At 35.8% G+C, this 17,255-nt stretch overlaps 1 protein-coding gene across 4 annotated transcripts; it reads left to right on the forward strand.

Moving 5' to 3' along the window:
- The first annotated feature begins 2,165 nt into the window (after nucleotides 1–2,165).
- Nucleotides 2,166–16,972, forward strand: LOC114391876 (DEAD-box ATP-dependent RNA helicase 37-like). 4 transcript variants are annotated; one of them, XM_028352892.1, is made up of 8 exons: nucleotides 2,166–2,370; nucleotides 2,714–2,743; nucleotides 2,833–3,580; nucleotides 3,676–3,759; nucleotides 4,393–4,635; nucleotides 5,929–6,096; nucleotides 6,292–6,405; nucleotides 15,989–16,468. In XM_028352892.1, the coding sequence occupies exons 3-8, from the start codon at nucleotides 2,834–2,836 to the stop codon at nucleotides 16,466–16,468; spliced, it is 1,836 nt and encodes a 611-aa protein (XP_028208693.1). In that variant the 5' UTR covers nucleotides 2,166–2,370; nucleotides 2,714–2,743; nucleotide 2,833. The 4 variants fall into 4 exon arrangements, with proteins under 4 accessions (XP_028208693.1, XP_028208681.1, XP_028208688.1 ...); XM_028352880.1 differs by lacking the exon at nucleotides 2,714–2,743 and having other exon boundaries at nucleotides 2,744–3,580; XM_028352887.1 differs by lacking the exon at nucleotides 2,714–2,743 and having other exon boundaries at nucleotides 2,791–3,580.
- The last annotated feature ends 283 nt before the right edge of the window (nucleotides 16,973–17,255 follow it).

The following is a 17,255-nucleotide window of genomic DNA, read 5'->3' on the forward strand; positions in this document are numbered from 1 at the left end:
GTAAAATATCTAAATTCATTTAAAATTTAGAATATGCCAACTGCCTGAATGAATAAAATCTCCAAAATCATACATGAATTAAGTATGGGAGGCTTTGATACCAAATGTTGGGATTCAATCAAATACCAAATGTTGAGATTCAATCAATCAACCTAATTTGATTCTAACTGACAATCATCAATCAGGATAAAACCACATTGTGTTCCCATACTCAAAATCATGATAAAAAACTAAATGCGGAAACGTACCTAGATTAGGCATAATGAAATGATGAAAGATTGGTGAGGATCAAGATTGGTTTTATGATCTTCCACATTTAGAGAGCTCTTTTTGTCTTATGTGAATTTTTGTATTACGATAGGGGACAAAGAGAAAAAAAAAAGTGAAACGATACGTCTATCACTCCTATCTACAAATGAGGATCATAATAATTATAATTTGGCCTCTTATCAAATTATAATATCACTGATAGTATCTATACAATTAACCTTTAATGACATATATGCCCTTAGCCATAATTTTATATTGATTAGATCACTTTAATATTTTGACTAATAAAATAATGGCCCTAACTCATTCAATTATGTGTTATATATATGTATGACCCAAAATTGCTAACATTTAACACCTATACAAGGCACACTAGGAACTAAGATGGTGTATGTATAAAATAGTCTTATATGAGAATCCTGTATTCATTTCTTCTAAAATTATTAAATAGCCTTATTCAATTTAATCAATTAATTTTAATGGTCCGTATCTGATTGATTGATCATATGATATTATTAAGTGAGACATTTCTTCTATTTGAAAATAATTATAATTTAAATGATAAATGAGATTAAAAAATTAATAACTAAAACAAAATCAAGACTGAATTGATTCATTACATTTTAAGTTGATTATGAATTTTTTTTATTATATGTTATTCAATTTATTTAATGTATTATAATTATGATAATTTTTGTTTGATTATCATGATTTTCTATAATTTACATGTATAATTAATTTATACATTATACATTTTTTTAGGCATAATTTTGTGACATTTTATGAATTTCTGTATACATTATATTATTTATCAATATTTAATATAATTATTCTATCAGTATTTAATGTAATAAAATTCTATTTATTATTATTTAAAATTTGATACATATGTTTGAAATATTGTCATCTCTGTAAGTTATTTTTTTCTAAAAAAATTATATTTATTTTGCTCGAAAAGTCATAATTATTAACTATTTTTTTTTCTCAAAAAACGATGGTATTAATAAAACCAAACCTAGTATTAGGAGTGAGGAATCCCCTATAAATAACGTAACCCATGTAAAGAATGAAGCAAAAGCTTTGCCCGGTACTGTGGAACACCAACCTCCTTTAAACAAGAGTCCCCTTTTTTAGACTCAGTGCATGTAATGATCATATGAACACAATATGTCTATCAATTCTAATTGGCTATATATGGTTCTAAGTGTACCAATTCATTGAATCATATTGACTACGTGGTTGAAAAACAAAACTATTCCAATTAAATAAAATCACAACATTACTATTAGTTAGCTAAAGAAAACTAATTCTCTTTGTTCATTACTTAAAACTATGCAAAAATTAATTATGGTATTGATACGATTTAACAATAATATGTCTAAAAACAAACTTACAAAAGTTCAATTGGTTGTATCGAGAACGCTTGAATCAATCTTTAATTGTCAAGAATTTAAATTTTTTTTAGCAAAAAAGATGTACGAATGATAAATGTTTTTTTTATGAAATTTAAAATTATTCTGATGAAGATAAGATTAACAAATATCATAAAAAAATATTATCTAATGTTATTATTGATAATTTTGATCAATTAGTTTAATTAAAAATAACAAAATAATCTCATGTGACTTCTTGATTAGAATTTTTAACAAGGGCTAAGGGAGTCAATTCCAAAATACAAAGCAAGATATGTTATCCGACTGTCGAAGTGATCAAGCACCGATTAAGAAAAAGGGGGGGAGTGCATTGTTTTGGTAAATAAAAAATCGATGGGCCCAAACAGCATGTGACATGTGACCTTTTTATTAGATAATTTAAATTTTTTTGATTTAAAATAAGAATAAGAATGAGAAATTTTAATTTAGGTAAGTAAACGTTCCCTCGTCCAAACACATTAAGATATTTTAACCTCCTTATTTTCAGCGCACAACAAAAAATTGCGTTTGGCAGCGGAGAAAACTTGAAGAGAAAATAAGGAAAAAGTTTTGATTCATTTCAACTTGAGAAAGAAAAGATAAATCTCCTTTCATCCTTTCAGCGATATCCTCGTGTTTAAGAAAAAAAAAACTCTATCGAAGCTCGTTTCTTCTGTAATTCGTTCAGGTTCGCTTTTTTTTTTTTCTCTCTTTCTCTGAAATCTGATTCGCTCATTGTTTTTAGAAATCACGAGCTTGCTTTCGTTTCTCTTCTCGATCTATCTGCTTGCGGATTGTTATTATTTTTTTTTTTAATTTTTGGAAAAATGATTTTCAATTTGGAAAGTTGTTGGTTTTTTTTTCTTATGATTATTTGGGAATTTGTTGTTTTGATTAGCTGGATTTCGCGTTTGCGACTTGCGTTCTTGTGATTTGTGGATTTCGTGTTTGGAATTTGAGTTTTCCTTGCCGCGATCTCGTTTTTTTTTTGTTATGTGGTTTGATCGTTTTTACTTTTATTTTTTGTTTAGCTGGTCGTGATTGTGTGATAAAGCGTGCAGGTAAGAGGATCGTGGATTGGGAAGCTTAGTTTTTGTTTTTTTTCCAGCATTTGCTTGTTGTAAGAGCAAAGTCACGACGGTTTCTGCAGTATGAGAACTTCGTGGGCGGATTCTGCTGACAACTCTGCCATTGGTTCTGGCATCACCAATGCCTCGGCTTGCCCTTCCCGGGGAGCTTATGTACCGCCACATCTTCGGAACCGGGCATTGTCGTCAGAGGTTCCTCTGGCGGCAGCGTCACACCCGGCGGTGGCTCTGGGGAATGACCGGGTTAATCATAGTGGTCCAGCTCCTCATCAGGGTGGTGGTTACTTTAAACCTGATCACGGGCGGCAGCAGCAGCAAGGATATGGTTCTGGTTTTCAGAGTGGTGGTGGCGGTGGCTGGAATGGTAGAGGGGTGGGGAGGGACCGTGGGAGGCGTGAGGCGAACCCTTTTGAGAATGTTGAAGCTGAGGATCAATCTTTTAGTGAGCAAGAGAATACGGGGATTAACTTTGAGGCATATGATGATATCCCTGTGGAGACTAGCGGGGAGAATGTGCCACTGCCCGTGAATTCATTCGCGGAAATAGATTTGGGTGTGGCATTGAATCAGAATATACAGAGATGCAAGTATGTGAAACCAACCCCGGTTCAGAGGTATGCCATTCCGATTTCTCTTGCGGGGCGAGACTTGATGGCCTGTGCTCAGACTGGGTCAGGAAAGACAGCTGCCTTTTGCTTCCCTATTATAAGTGGAATCATGAGGGAGCAATATGCTCAAAGGCCGCGTGTGGCTCGAACTGCTTATCCGCTGGCACTTATCCTCTCCCCTACAAGGGAGCTTTCATGTCAGGTGCAATTCTGATTTTAGATCCTGGTTTGCATTGCCTTCATATGTGTAGATGTTGATCTATATATACTAAAAACTAAAATGTTGTTGTCTCGCAGATACATGATGAGGCCAAAAAGTTTTCTTATCAAACTGGTGTCAAAGTGGTGGTTGCTTATGGAGGAGCACCAATCACCCAACAGGTTATTTTTACCCACTGATGTTCAAGGCACTCTGACTTATTTTAACTTTTGCCTATATATACTTTATTTTGGTTGTTTTGTTTACCATCACCTCCTTGACATTATGGTTTATGCTGATGCATGTAATATTTATATGTGCGTATATATATATATTTTAGTAAGGAACATAACTTATCAAACAAAAAATCATACTATTTCTCATTTCAAGCGTGGGCAAAGTTGTGTTGAAATGAACGGACTTGGTTCCTCTAAAGTACGTGTAAAGTAAGTAATATTAGTTATTGGTGTGAAAATTCATGACTAATATTCCAACACATCCATGATTTATTATACATGTTCATATAATATCAACCACCGATTATTTTCTCATCATTGACTGAGATTACTATACTCTCTAAAGTGAATTGCACACTTTAGAGGAGACTGGTCTGAAATGAACAGTATGGAATATGGTTTTAGAGATCCTGAACCCGAAAATGAAGAATTGATTGATCGATTATATTATATGCTCTGATGAAAGGTTTAACTGATAGATGATGGTTTTCAACTTCTTAATCGCAAAATTGATTAATGACTAGCCCATTGTTAATAACTTAAATTGACTAGGTAATAATGTTGTGTTGCATTGTTTAGTTACGGGAGCTTGAGAGAGGCGTTGATATTCTGGTGGCAACTCCAGGACGATTGGTGGATTTGCTTGAGAGGGCTAGGTTGTCATTGCAGATGATAAGATACTTGGCTCTTGATGAGGCAGATCGGATGCTGGATATGGGTTTTGAGCCTCAAATAAGAAAGATAGTTGAACAAATGGACATGCCTCCTCCAGGCATGAGACAGACGCTGTTGTTTAGTGCCACATTTCCCAAAGAGATACAGGTATCTTGGGACTCATTCTCAAACTGATCATGTTTTTGCATGAGGAACTCCCCCCCCCCCCCCTCCCCCCTAAAAAAAAATAAAGAAAAAAAAAGAAGCTCAAAACTGCTTTTGTAAAAAAAAAACTAATGTGGGGAAAAATTTGAATTTTTCATCTTTTTCTAAAGCTGGAAACACCTTTTCTTTAAACAAGCTAACAAATCCCATTACTGTAAAAAAAAAACATTTTTCTGGTATTTCTTCTCTTTTTTTACTGCTGGCAGAAATGAGAAAATGAAGTGTTTTTAAGTTTTTACTCCATTCTTGCACTAGTGGAAATTGCGATTGCTTTATTTAAGGCGTTTGAGTAACTGCTTTAAAGCCTAATAATCATAGAAGACTTCCCCAACAGTAACAAGCATGAAAGTGGTGAAAAAAGAAAGCATTTGATTGAACAAGGGGAGAAAAAGCTTGTTTTATACTTTGTCACTTTTACATAACTGAAAGGTTGACAACTTTATGGAAAATCCTGCTATGGTATGGTCAAACATGGAAAAATTGCTTTTAACTTTCATAGTTAGTCCCCAAGGAGAGTCTAGGTGTGAAGTTAGCAATTTGGACATCCATAATTTTGCACAAATTAAACACTTCTCTTACTTTTGAATGATTGATTTTTGTGATAATGAACCCTTAGATAGTTAGATTTGATACAATAGTTCTTAGACAATACTCCCAATTCAAATTTTGTTTCATTGTGGTGGAATGCCAATGCTATGACATCTGTGTCTGTTGTGTAGATTCCTATTGTTTCTATAACCATGCTGTTTTAAAATTTATATCAGTGCATGTGGAACTTGATTTGGGAAGGTGAAAGTGTTACTGTTGATCCTGTAACCAAGCTGCATTTGCTTGGCAGGTGCAAAAATGACAGTGTTTCGGTTATTACTAGTCGACAGAAAATATTATTTGTAGAGCTAGTATGGTGGTTGTGGCAATAGTTTATTCAGAATGAAGTGATGGTGATATAGTTTTTGGTAATTGTTAAGGGTGATGCTTTCTAATTGTCACTAGGATACTTAAATTTGGTTGTGTTTGACTGTTGAATGAGTTATTAACACTTTGTGCTGGGGATCATGCCTTCTATGAGATAGAAACACCAATCAATGAATCAATAAAAGGTTGAGTTGTTGACAACCATGTTGCAATCAGCTAGATGTAATTTTCTTTTAGCTACATGATAGAACAATGATTGTAATGACTCTTCTGAAAAAGTGGGTTTGATATAGCACATTTGCAATTTCCATTTGAACGCAGGCTCTTGCATCAGATTTTCTTTCACGTTATGTGTTTCTGGCTGTTGGAAGGGTCGGTTCAAGTACTGATCTAATTGCTCAAAGAGTAGAATATGTGCTCGAGTCAGACAAGAGAAGCCACCTCATGGACCTTCTTCATGCTCAGAGGGAAACTGGAGTTAATGGCAAGGTAAATTTGTTGTCACCTGTATGCACTGCTTCTCATCAGCCTTGTATTTGTGATTAGTTTATATTTTGTTAGTAAAGTTCACTATTCTTAAAATTATGCTGCACTGGAACAACTGTTTGCCATAAGAGTAGCTAAATCTGAGTTGCTGATTTATCATATTCATAGCTTTAAGGATTTTTGGGTGGTTTTTTGCAGCAAGGTCTGACATTAGTTTTTGTGGAAACGAAGAAAGGAGCTGATGCATTGGAACACTGCTTGTGTGTTAATGGATTTCCTGCAGCTAGCATTCATGGTGACAGAACACAACAAGTAAGTCTATTTTGCTAATTGAAGTTTATGTATAAAATGTAAAACATGTCAGCATTGACATTAAAATTACCTTTCTTTTCTTTGTTTATTTTATGTTACTTTGTTGTTTCTAGTAGTGGCCAGGGGCTTGAATCGGTATAGTGCAAGTAAATGTAGTTAATCAGAGTTTGACTTGTGTTATTTTGATTACATTAAAATTACCTTTCTTTTCTTTGTTTGTTTTATGTTTCTGTTGTGGCCAGGGGCTTGAATTGGTTTAGTGCAAGTAAATGTAGTAAATAAGAGTTTGACTTGTGCTATGAAATTCTAAATTCCTCATGAGATTTAAAAGGTATTATAAAATCCTAGCAGCTCAATTTTTTTAAAAAAGAAAAATCAAGGATCAAATTTAAGACTTCCTATCCATGTTAATCCCTACCACCGTAGAAAGGGGATTGATATCACGTATCTAATTTTTCTACAAACACAACAACAAGAAAATCCTTTTTCCCACTAGGTAACGTGGGCTAAATAGATTACATGACGTTATTTGGCTTGGTTAAAGGCCATATTTTCAGAGGTACTAGCTATAATCCTTATTTTGAGGTCCAAATTATAAGTTTGACTTGGTCCTTTTCATAAGTTCCAATCTAAAATGTTAAGAAGAGAGTGAGAGAAGCAAAACTATTTTGAATATGCCTTTCTTGGTTACTCTTCCACCCTGCAGATTGATTTATTTATAATCAGTATGATTACATGGATAATAAATAACTAATTCTGTTTTCAAGAGAACAATTAAAATATCACAACTTCCTAAGATACATTGAACCCAACTAACTATTAACTAAGCTACTTGAAAGGAAATTATCATTAAATGCTCCTCTTTCCAACACTCCCCCTCAAGCTAGAGAATAGATGTTATCCATTCCCAACTTGCATATTATTCTATCAAAATTTGGAGTGCGCAATCCTTTAGTGAGAATATCTGCAAGTTGACCTTGTGAAGGCACATATGGAGTACAAATCAAACCACTATCCAACTTTTCCTTGATAAAATGTCTATCCACTTCAATGTGTTTTGTTTGATCATGCTGTACAGGATTATGGGCTATGCTGATTGCTGACTTATTATCCCAGTAGAGCTTCATGAGTCCCTCCCATTTAATCTTCAAGTCTTCTAAGATGATTTTTAACCAAAGCAATTCACAAATACCTTGTGCGTGCCATAGCCCAAAATTCAGCTTCAGCACTAGATCACGTGACAACATCTTGCATAGCCCGAAATTCAGCTTCAGCTCCATAGCCCAAGTTACCCAGTTTCCTTCTAGAAAGGTACAATATCCTGAAGTGGATCTCCTATCAGTTATTGATCTTGCATAGTCAGCATCTGTATAAGCTTCAAGTATTGTATTCCCATTTCTTTTGTACAAAATTCCTCTTCCTGGTGTCCCCTTAAGGTAATGGAGAATTCTATAGGTAGCTTGTAAATGGACTTCTCTTGGACAGTGCATAAATTTGCTCACTAAACTAACAACAAAAGTAATATTAGGCCTTGTGAGACAAGTAAATCAATTTTCCAAATTCCAACTAGACGTTGATATATCTCCTTATCCACTTCTGCACTTTCATCTTCATTACCCAATTTAAGGTTTGAATTCATGGGAATACTTAGAGGTTTACAAGCTGTCATACCTGTCTCCTTCAGCAAATCTGTGACATATTTCTGTTGGGATACGAAAATACCTTTCTTGGAGTGGAACACTTCAATTTCCAAAAAATATTTCAGCCTCCCAAGAGTTTTCATCTCAAACTCCTTTTCTAGATGTTGACTTAAAAGTTGTTGTTCCTTCCAATCATCACCAGTAACAATGATATCATCCTCATATACTAACAATACAGTCACTCCCCCTGAGGTCGAGTGTTTGATGAATAAAGTGTGGTCTCCTTGGCTTTGTTTTTATCCTAAGGCTGTCATGACCTTAGTGAATCTCCCAAACCATGCCCGAGGGGATTGTTTCAACCCATATAAAGCTTTTTTTAACCGGCAAACAGAATTGGCAGCACCTTCATATCCAGGTGGAACCTCCATATAAATTTCCTCCTCAAGCTCCCCATGCAAGAAAATATTCTTTACATCAAACTGCTGTAATTCTTAGCCATAATTCGCAGCAAGAGATAGTATTACTCGAACTGTATTCATCTTTGCAACTGGAGCAAAAGTCTCCGAGTAATCTATCCCATAGGTTTGTGTGAAACCCTAAGTGACCAATCTCACTTACTGTATACACCCACTTGCAACCCACTGGTTTCTTTCCTATTGGCAAAGAAACCAACTCCCATGTTTTGTTCTTCGGCAATGTCTCCATTTCTGTATCCATGGCCTGCTTCCAATTTTTATCAGATAATGCCTCAAAAACATTAGTGGGAATTGAGATAGAGTTTAGGTTTGCAAGAAAGGTTTTATGGGTTGGAGAAAATTTATGAAATGAGATGTAATTTGAGAGAGGATAAAGAGGCTTTTTGATACATGTTTTGGTTCCTTTTCTAAAGGCAATGGGAAGATAAAGGTCATCATTATGTTCTGAAATTTCCGTTTCATTTGGAGAAGCTAAAAGATTATCATTCAAAATTGGAAAATTAAAGTTAGGTACCTGATCTACAGGAGTTGGATTGGCCTCTTGGGCATGTGTTAATTCAGAAATGACCTTTGATCTTCTTGTGTAAACTAGTGTTGTCAAATGGCGGTTATGGCGGTGCCATGGCGGTATGGCATGGCGGATTTTTGAAAAAATGCCACCAAATAGCGGTGGCGTTGTGGGTTTCAAATGGCGGCGCCATAGGCTTAACGGTGGTGGTGGCGGAATGGCGGAAGAAACTTTTTTTTTTTGAAAATTTTCCGAAAATGAGATTGGGTCGTCTTGGGCTGACCCGACCCAACCCTAAACCCGGTTTTCGAATCAAAGTGGGATGAGCAGCACACAACACGCGAACTCCCGAACTCCAGCGCGAGCAGCACGCACCAGCGACGACGGCACCACGCACTAGTGTGAGGTCTCACCCGAAGTTGACGACGGCACCATGCACCACGCACGCGAGCAACGACGGCGACGGTGGCGGCAACGACTACAGACTGCAGCGGCACCTGGTTCTGTTTTTCTTTTGTTCAGTTTTTTTTTTTCTGTTTGACACTCTTTTTTAATTTTTGGTTCTGCTTTTTTTTTTCCTTTCTGTTTAGTCCTCTTCTACTAATTACAACGAAGAGGATTATGTTGGGATTGGAGAAGATGATTAGAACCTCGACCTTTACTTTGCACTTTGCATTATGCTTTTATCCTTTTGTTATTTTGAACTCTTGAATGAGTTTATTTGGTGTTGGTTATTGTGTCAATTCATGAAATTTTTTTAGTTTATTTGAATGCAATCCATTGTTTTTTTAAATTTTTTATTTATATTTATTTTTTATCTATTGTTTTGTTAATATTTATATGTATATATAAATGTGTGTGTGTGTGTATATATATATATATATATATTTTTTTTTTTTTTTGGTGCGCCATGACTTCCGCCATTTCCCGTTATGCCATCCGCCATATTTTTATGGTAGATTTTTGGCTTTCCGCCATGAACCACCATCCGCCATTAACAACATTGGTGTAAACCTGATTCTTCCCAAACCTTATATCATTTTCAAGTCTGGTGGGCGCATCCTTGTTGGATTCATTTTGGGCTAACGTTTCTTGCTCAGGTTTTTGTGTAAGATCACAAGAATTTAACTCAAGAGTGGGAAGGACAAGTATATCAAAGTTATTCTCCTTATCTTCCCAAAGACTCTCCCCTTGAAGATAAGGATGATTGAAATAATTCTGATCCTCAAGAAAGGTGACATCCCAAGACACAAAATTTCTTGGAAGGAGGATGGAAACACTTATACCCTTTTTGAGTATAGGAGTAGCCAACAAAGACACACTTAAGAGCTCTAGGATCAAGTTTACCCCTATCTTGACCATGAACATGGACAAATGAGACACACCCAAAGACTTTTGGGGGAAGTTTACTAGAAGTGGATAAGTTAGGATAGAAGGAAGAAAGTACATCCATAGGACTCTTATATCCCAAGATTTTTTAGGGTAATATATTGATAAGATAAGTAGCAGTTGTGAGAACAGCCTCCCCCCAATAACTTTCTTGAACATTTTTTTGAAACAATGCCCTAGTTTGATCTAACAGGTGCCTATTTTTTCTTTCTGCAATGCCAGTTTTTTGTGGTGTTTGGACGCAAGAAGACTCATGAATGATCCCTTCTTTTTGGAAAAAAAGAATAATGACTTGATTGAAATACTCCTTCCCATTGTCCGACCTTAGTTTCTTTATGGATACACCAAATTGATTCTTAATCAATTAGAATAAATTTTGAAAGACATTGCTTACTTCAGATTTGTGTTTAAGAAGGAAAACCCAAGTCACTCAAGTACAGTCATCAATAAAAGTCACAAACCAGCGAGCCGCGGACACATTTGGAATAGGAGATGGCCCCAAACATCAGTATGAACAAGGTAAAAAGGAAAGGTACTCTTTTTATTACTTGATGGAAAGGTACACACTTGTGTTTTGCAATTTCGCACACATCACATTGAAGGCATTAATTTTTTAAGCCAGAAAACGGAGATGGAAACATAACTTTAATGATTTCAAAAGAGGGATGTCCTAGTCGATAATGAAAAAGTAGAACTTTTTTTTTTTTTTTTTTATAGTTGAGACTATAACATGAAGGAATGAGATTGGTTTTCTTCTAAAACTGGTACACAAGACTCTTCAAGAAGATAAAAAGGCCATTTCTTTCTCTAGCACATCCAATAGTCCTCCCCGATTCCTTGTCGTGGAATACACAACAATGGCCGTAAAAAATAATAATACAAGACTTCATTTGTAAGTTTCTGAACAGAGACAAGATTTGTGGACAACTTTGGGACATGCAAAACATTTTTTAGGGTTATGAAGGGATTTATTTGGATGTTTCCTATACCGGCTACAGTTATAAGAGTGCAATCAGCAATTGCTATTTTCTTATTGCTAGGACACGGAGAATAGGTGAAGAAGTATTTAAATGAAGGAGTCATATGGTTAGTGGCTCCAAAATCTAAAACCCAAAGGGATGGAAGTGTTTTTGAGACATTAAATCCAAAAGAAAGAGGAAGCATACCTGAATATGCCAATGTACAAGTACCTAATGGTTTTTCAAGGCTGCTAAAAAAGGCTCTCATTCTTTCTATTTCTTCTTGACTAAGGCTAGTAGATTTCGACAAGTTGGAAGAGTTTGCTTTTTCTTCATTCTTTTCAGCCACATAGACCTGTCCACTTCTTTGAGATGCTCCTCCGGATGTTCCTTCTTTTTGTCCCAATTCTCGATTGGGAGGTTTATCATGTAATTTCCAATAATTCTCCCGTGTATGCCATGCCTTATTACAATAAGTGCACCACAAATCTACTTTCTTTGCCTGGTCATTTTTGGCTTTTCCAGCAATCATGGCTGAGCTTTCAACAACTGGAGAATCAAGCATCAAATTCCTCCTACTTTCCTCACTTCGTATAATAGCAACCACTTCATTAAAGCTTGAAACTTCTGGTTTTCTAAGGATTTGAACCCGGACTTGATCAAATTCAGGATTTAACCCTACAAGAAAATCATAAACCCTGTGTTTTTCAATAAATTCCTTCGGAACAGCAGCATCTTCAGCACAATTAGTCTTAATTACTTTGTAATGATCTAATTCCATCCAAAGAGACTTTAAATGGTCAGCATATTCAGTAACAGATTTGTTTCCCTGTTTTGCAGCTAATGTTTTCACCTTTACATCATAGACATGAGCAAACAACTTAGTTTTAGAATAAGTTTGTTCTATTGCGTCCCAAATTTCTTTTGCTGTGCTGAGAAACATAATGGTATCACTAATCTCTGGATTCATAGAATTCCATAACCAAGCAATTATCAATGAATCTTCCTCATCCCATGCTGTAAATTTTGGGTCTCCCTTCTTTGGTCCAGCACCAGTCAAGTGGCTGATTTTCCCTTTTCCATTTAGAGTTCGAAAGATAAGCTGTGACGACTTCAAATAATTTTTTCCATTCAATCTATAAGCGGACTGAATGCTCTGCAAATCACAATACTGGTTACTCTGAGGTGGATGCACAACCTCCCCCTCCATACTTGAAAGCAGCAGGAAAAATTGTTCGAAAACTGAGTCACCGAAAAGTCACCGAAATTCTGAGTCACTGGAATTTTGAGAGTCACCGAAAAGTCTCCAGAATTCTGACAGTCGCTGTAAAAGTCACCGGAATTCTGACAGTTGCTGGAAAAGTTTGACAACTTCAAAAGTCCAGTCAAACGTGCTAAATAACCCTTTTTGTGCGGAAGCAGAGCCCCCCTAGATCAGGAGCTCTGTTCTCATGTTAAGAGAGCGAGAGAAGCAAAGCTATTTTGAATATGCCTTTCTTGTTTAGTCTTTCACCCAGCAGATTGATTTATTTATAATCAAAATGATTACCTGGATAATAAATAACTAATTCTGTTTTCAAGAGAACAATTAAAATATCACAACTTCCTTAGATACATTAAACCCAACTAACTATTAACTAAGCTACTTGAAAGGAAATTATCATTAAATGCTCCTCTTTCCAACATGAAATGTCCCCTGCATTGATTATTTTTTATAAAAATTCCCTTAATTAAAGTCAGTCCTAGAATGGTGTGATAATGTTTGTTAGTTTTGTTCATGGGGGTAGTTTTGGAAAAAAATTAATTTAAGACAAATTTAATGCTCTCAACTAAATTAACCAATTTCCTTAATCCTAGTGAATTGGACCTTATATTAAGGACCAGAGTTCGTATTATTTACCAAAAAATCCCTCTTAACTCCTTCTCTGGTTCTCCCCGTTTTCCATTGGACCTTAACCAATTGTCATATTTTCCTCAATTGGCGCTATACTAATATCTCCTTGTATACAATCATATAGTATCTTGTCCTTTCTTGTGTAGTCACACATCTATCTTAACATTCTCATTTATGTTATTCCCACCTTTCCTCGTTTTATTTTATCGGCAAATGTTAGTATGTTAGTTTTTTTTGTTAGAAATGTCAGTTGGGGAGATTCGAACCCGCAACCTCTCCCCACTACATTCTCCCTTCACCCTTTCCCAACCACTGAGCCAACCTTATATCTCCCCGACCTTTTCTTCGTATTGTCCCTCTAAAACCAACATTCACTACCATAGAGTATAGTCAAACTATTGCTGTACAACAAAACTTGCATTTAAAGTTGGTATTTTGCAATCACAAATAACCCTTGACGCCTTTCTCCATTTTAACCACCTTGCTTGTATTCTATGTGTGACATCCTCATTAATTTCCTCATGATATTGTATTATATTATTGATCCCATATATTTAAACTTAGTAACATGTGGTATGGCATCTTCTCCCATCTTCACTTCCAAGTCATACTCCTCTTGCCTCTTGCTAAAATTGCAATGCATATGCTCTGTCTTCACTTCCAAGCTGATCCTTTGTCCATAATTGAAAAGCTTATAAAATGTTTCTCCCATCTTTCTTTGATATCTTGATCTCTGACCAATACTTTTCCTTCTTCATCCTTAATGCATCTTACTAGATTCAAATCTATTCCTTTCTTTATTTTTGGCAAGCTTATATATCTTATGCTCTCCACTTTTTGTCTCAAGATCTTTGTAGAACTCTTCAAAAGCTTTAGATTGTGCTTCATTCACAATTTTTCTTGTCTCATTTCTAGTATTCTTAATTGGTTGCGAATTGATTTCTTTTTGGTAAGAAGTGTTGTTAAAAGAAATTGTAAGGATTACAGGGTGATTCCAGGAGAGTCTTAATGCGACTTAAGTACTTGGATGATTGTTAATTGGTGTTAGAGCCAGTTGTTGATGTCTTGAAAAAGGCTACCTACAGAGGGGCTGATAAAAAAGGTTGACTGAAAGGCTGTAGAGTGAAACTGCCTGGATGTCGGTTCTCAGGGGTGGTGCCATGATGGGACTTGGTATTATGGGGTGCCTAAGTCCAACATCAAGTAGTATGGAATGCGAGGTGGATTATTTAAGTGCTTGGTTTCCCCCTTAGCAGCTAGCTTTTTAGGCAGGGTTCCCAAGTACTTGGGTGCTTATCAAATACCTTGCTCAACTTTTAACATTATTGCACCCATGTAAGGCTGTAAAACACTCTTGTTTCTTAACTTGTCTTAAATGCTTTCATTCCACCACCAAGATTCCTCATCTCTCGGTCCAAAACCTTTTGATTCATCCAAGACAGCTCTTGCAACCTTCCTAATCTTCTAAGACATCTCATCCCAAATGAGGTTAGCATGACCTTGTTATTTTCAATTACATTCCTCCAATAATTTCTTCTTGAAAGTCAAATGTTTATCTCCCTTGAGTTGCCACCACTTGATTCTTGGATTTGTAACTTGTTGGGTTTGTTGTTTATGCCTTTTGGAACAAACATCAAGAATCAATTCTATGTTGCGCATTAAGACTCTCCTGGAATCACCCTCTAATCCTTACAATTTCTTTTAACAACACTTCTTACCAAAAAGAAATCAATTCGCAACCTTAAACCTCCACTCTTATAAGTGATTTAATGTTCCTCATGCTTCTTGATCATAATTCTGAAATCATAAGTCATAGTGAAATCAAGAATAGTTTGTCCTTCCTCATTTAGTCCTCCAAAACCAAAACCACCATGACCTCCTGATAATTGCCTTGCCTCACCAGCATGCTCATTTAAATCCCTGTCTAAGAAAATCTTTCCTCTTGTGGAACACCTTGTACCTATCCCTCCAAATCTTTTCTTTGACAAGAGTCTCCAATCCTACTTGTGTAATCATTGATGATAAGGATGGTCTCTTGTGCTACCTCTAATTTTTCTCTTCCATAGAAAATCTACTGTTTTGTTTTTGTTATAATTGAAATGAGGGGTTTCAAATTAACCACGACAGCTCATCTCTTTTACCCAATTCCTACTTTAAAGGGAGAAAATCTTCATGCCACCATCATTTCATCGAATAATAATATTGAATGGCACTTCTGCTTCTCAGGTGACTTTTCTTGTAGTTATATTGTCCTCTTTTCATTAGAACCAATAGAATTTGTGCTTTGAACTTTCAAATTACCTTTTTGGGTCCAATTGAGTTTTTTTTTTTAATTGTTAGCAATCTTGATATTATTGGGCTCCCATCTTTTTATGTGAGAAATGAATTTGTCTATTGTGGCAACTTCTAGTTGAAATCCTTACTTAAAATCTGCCGTAATGCTATAGTTATTTTAATTCCCCCCCCAAAAGGGTTTCCAAAGATTCTATTCACAATCAATTTACAGTTTAGAAAGTGCTTTCTCATATATATATTTTTAGAGCTTTTGAACTAGAATTTGTCCTTTTATATATTATTAAATTTTCTCTCTTATTTTTTTATTAAAGGTTGAGATTTCACATGACAGAAATGTAACATTAGGGGATCCAAACCCATATTTCTTTTGATCTGTGTACTCCTGAAAATAAATGTGCACAATGTAATGGTTTTGTATGCAGGAAAGAGAACTAGCATTGAGGTCATTCAAGACTGGAAACACACCAATTCTAGTGGCAACAGATGTTGCTGCACGTGGTCTTGACATCCCACGGGTAGCACATGTGGTAAATTTTGATCTTCCCAATGACATTGATGATTATGTGCACCGGATAGGAAGAACGGGGCGAGCTGGTAAAATGGGATTAGCAACGGCCTTCTTCAACGAAGGTAATTTCAACATGGCTAAACCATTAGCTGATCTGATGCAAGAAGCAAATCAAGAAGTACCTGCCTGGCTCAGCCGTTATGCGGCAAGGGCTACTTACAGTGGTGGCAACAGAAATAGGAAGTCGGGGGGATCCCGTTTTGGTGGCCGAGATTTTAGGAAAGAGGGCTCGTTTAATAAAGCAACAGATTACTATGGTGGCGGAACTGGTGGTGGATATTGTGGCAATTATGGTGGAGGGTATGGTCAAGGTGTGCCTAGTGCTTGGGATTAGATTAGTGTCACATCACTAATTCATTCTCTTGTTGATTGTATATAAAATTTCTGACTTTAATGGTGAAAAAGCTGTATCTTCTCAACCACGGTTTGCCTGAATCCATGCATTCCTTATGACAGGAAATCTTTTATCATAGGAAAGATTTACCATTTTCTTGGTTTTGCTGGTTTGGCAAATAAGGTGGGGAAATGCTGCATATGGAGAAGACAATCTGTGTAAGCAACCCAAAAATTTCTGACTGGGATGACTTGTTTGAGTCTGTAGAAGAGGGAGACGAGAGGGAGTAAACAGATTGGAGGGGGACCAATGGGCATGAGTAATTCTGTGTTATGTATTTTGATAGGGTCCTTAGCCTTTGACAGTCTAAGTCGGGAGTTATCCCTAATTAGCATGCACATATCGTTGATTTGATTACTCTCTCAACTAAATGGTTCTGTGCTTAATTACCTAATCTTGTCTTTTTTTTACACTAAAAGTATCAATTGAATCAATTTCCTATGAGTGGCTGTAACTTCCTAGCCTCTCTGTTAGTAGAAAATCAGCAATTAAGAATTCTTCTTGATAGCTAAGTTACCCTTAAGCTTATCGTTAGTTTAATGGTTCTATACTACATCTTATAAAATTTTGGTTTACCCTGATTTTATAAGATCTTTAAAGTTATATATTTTTCCTAATGTTTGTCAAAGAACATTATCCAACTTTTGAGATTGAGTAAGGTTATGTGAAAAAGTAAACTGTCATCGTGTCTCATACAGCCTTTTATATCTTATCTCGTTTTATCATC

The sequence above is a fragment of the Glycine soja genome, chromosome 2 (genome assembly GCF_004193775.1).
Source record: "Glycine soja cultivar W05 chromosome 2, ASM419377v2, whole genome shotgun sequence".
Taxonomy (NCBI): Eukaryota; Viridiplantae; Streptophyta; class Magnoliopsida; order Fabales; family Fabaceae; genus Glycine; species Glycine soja.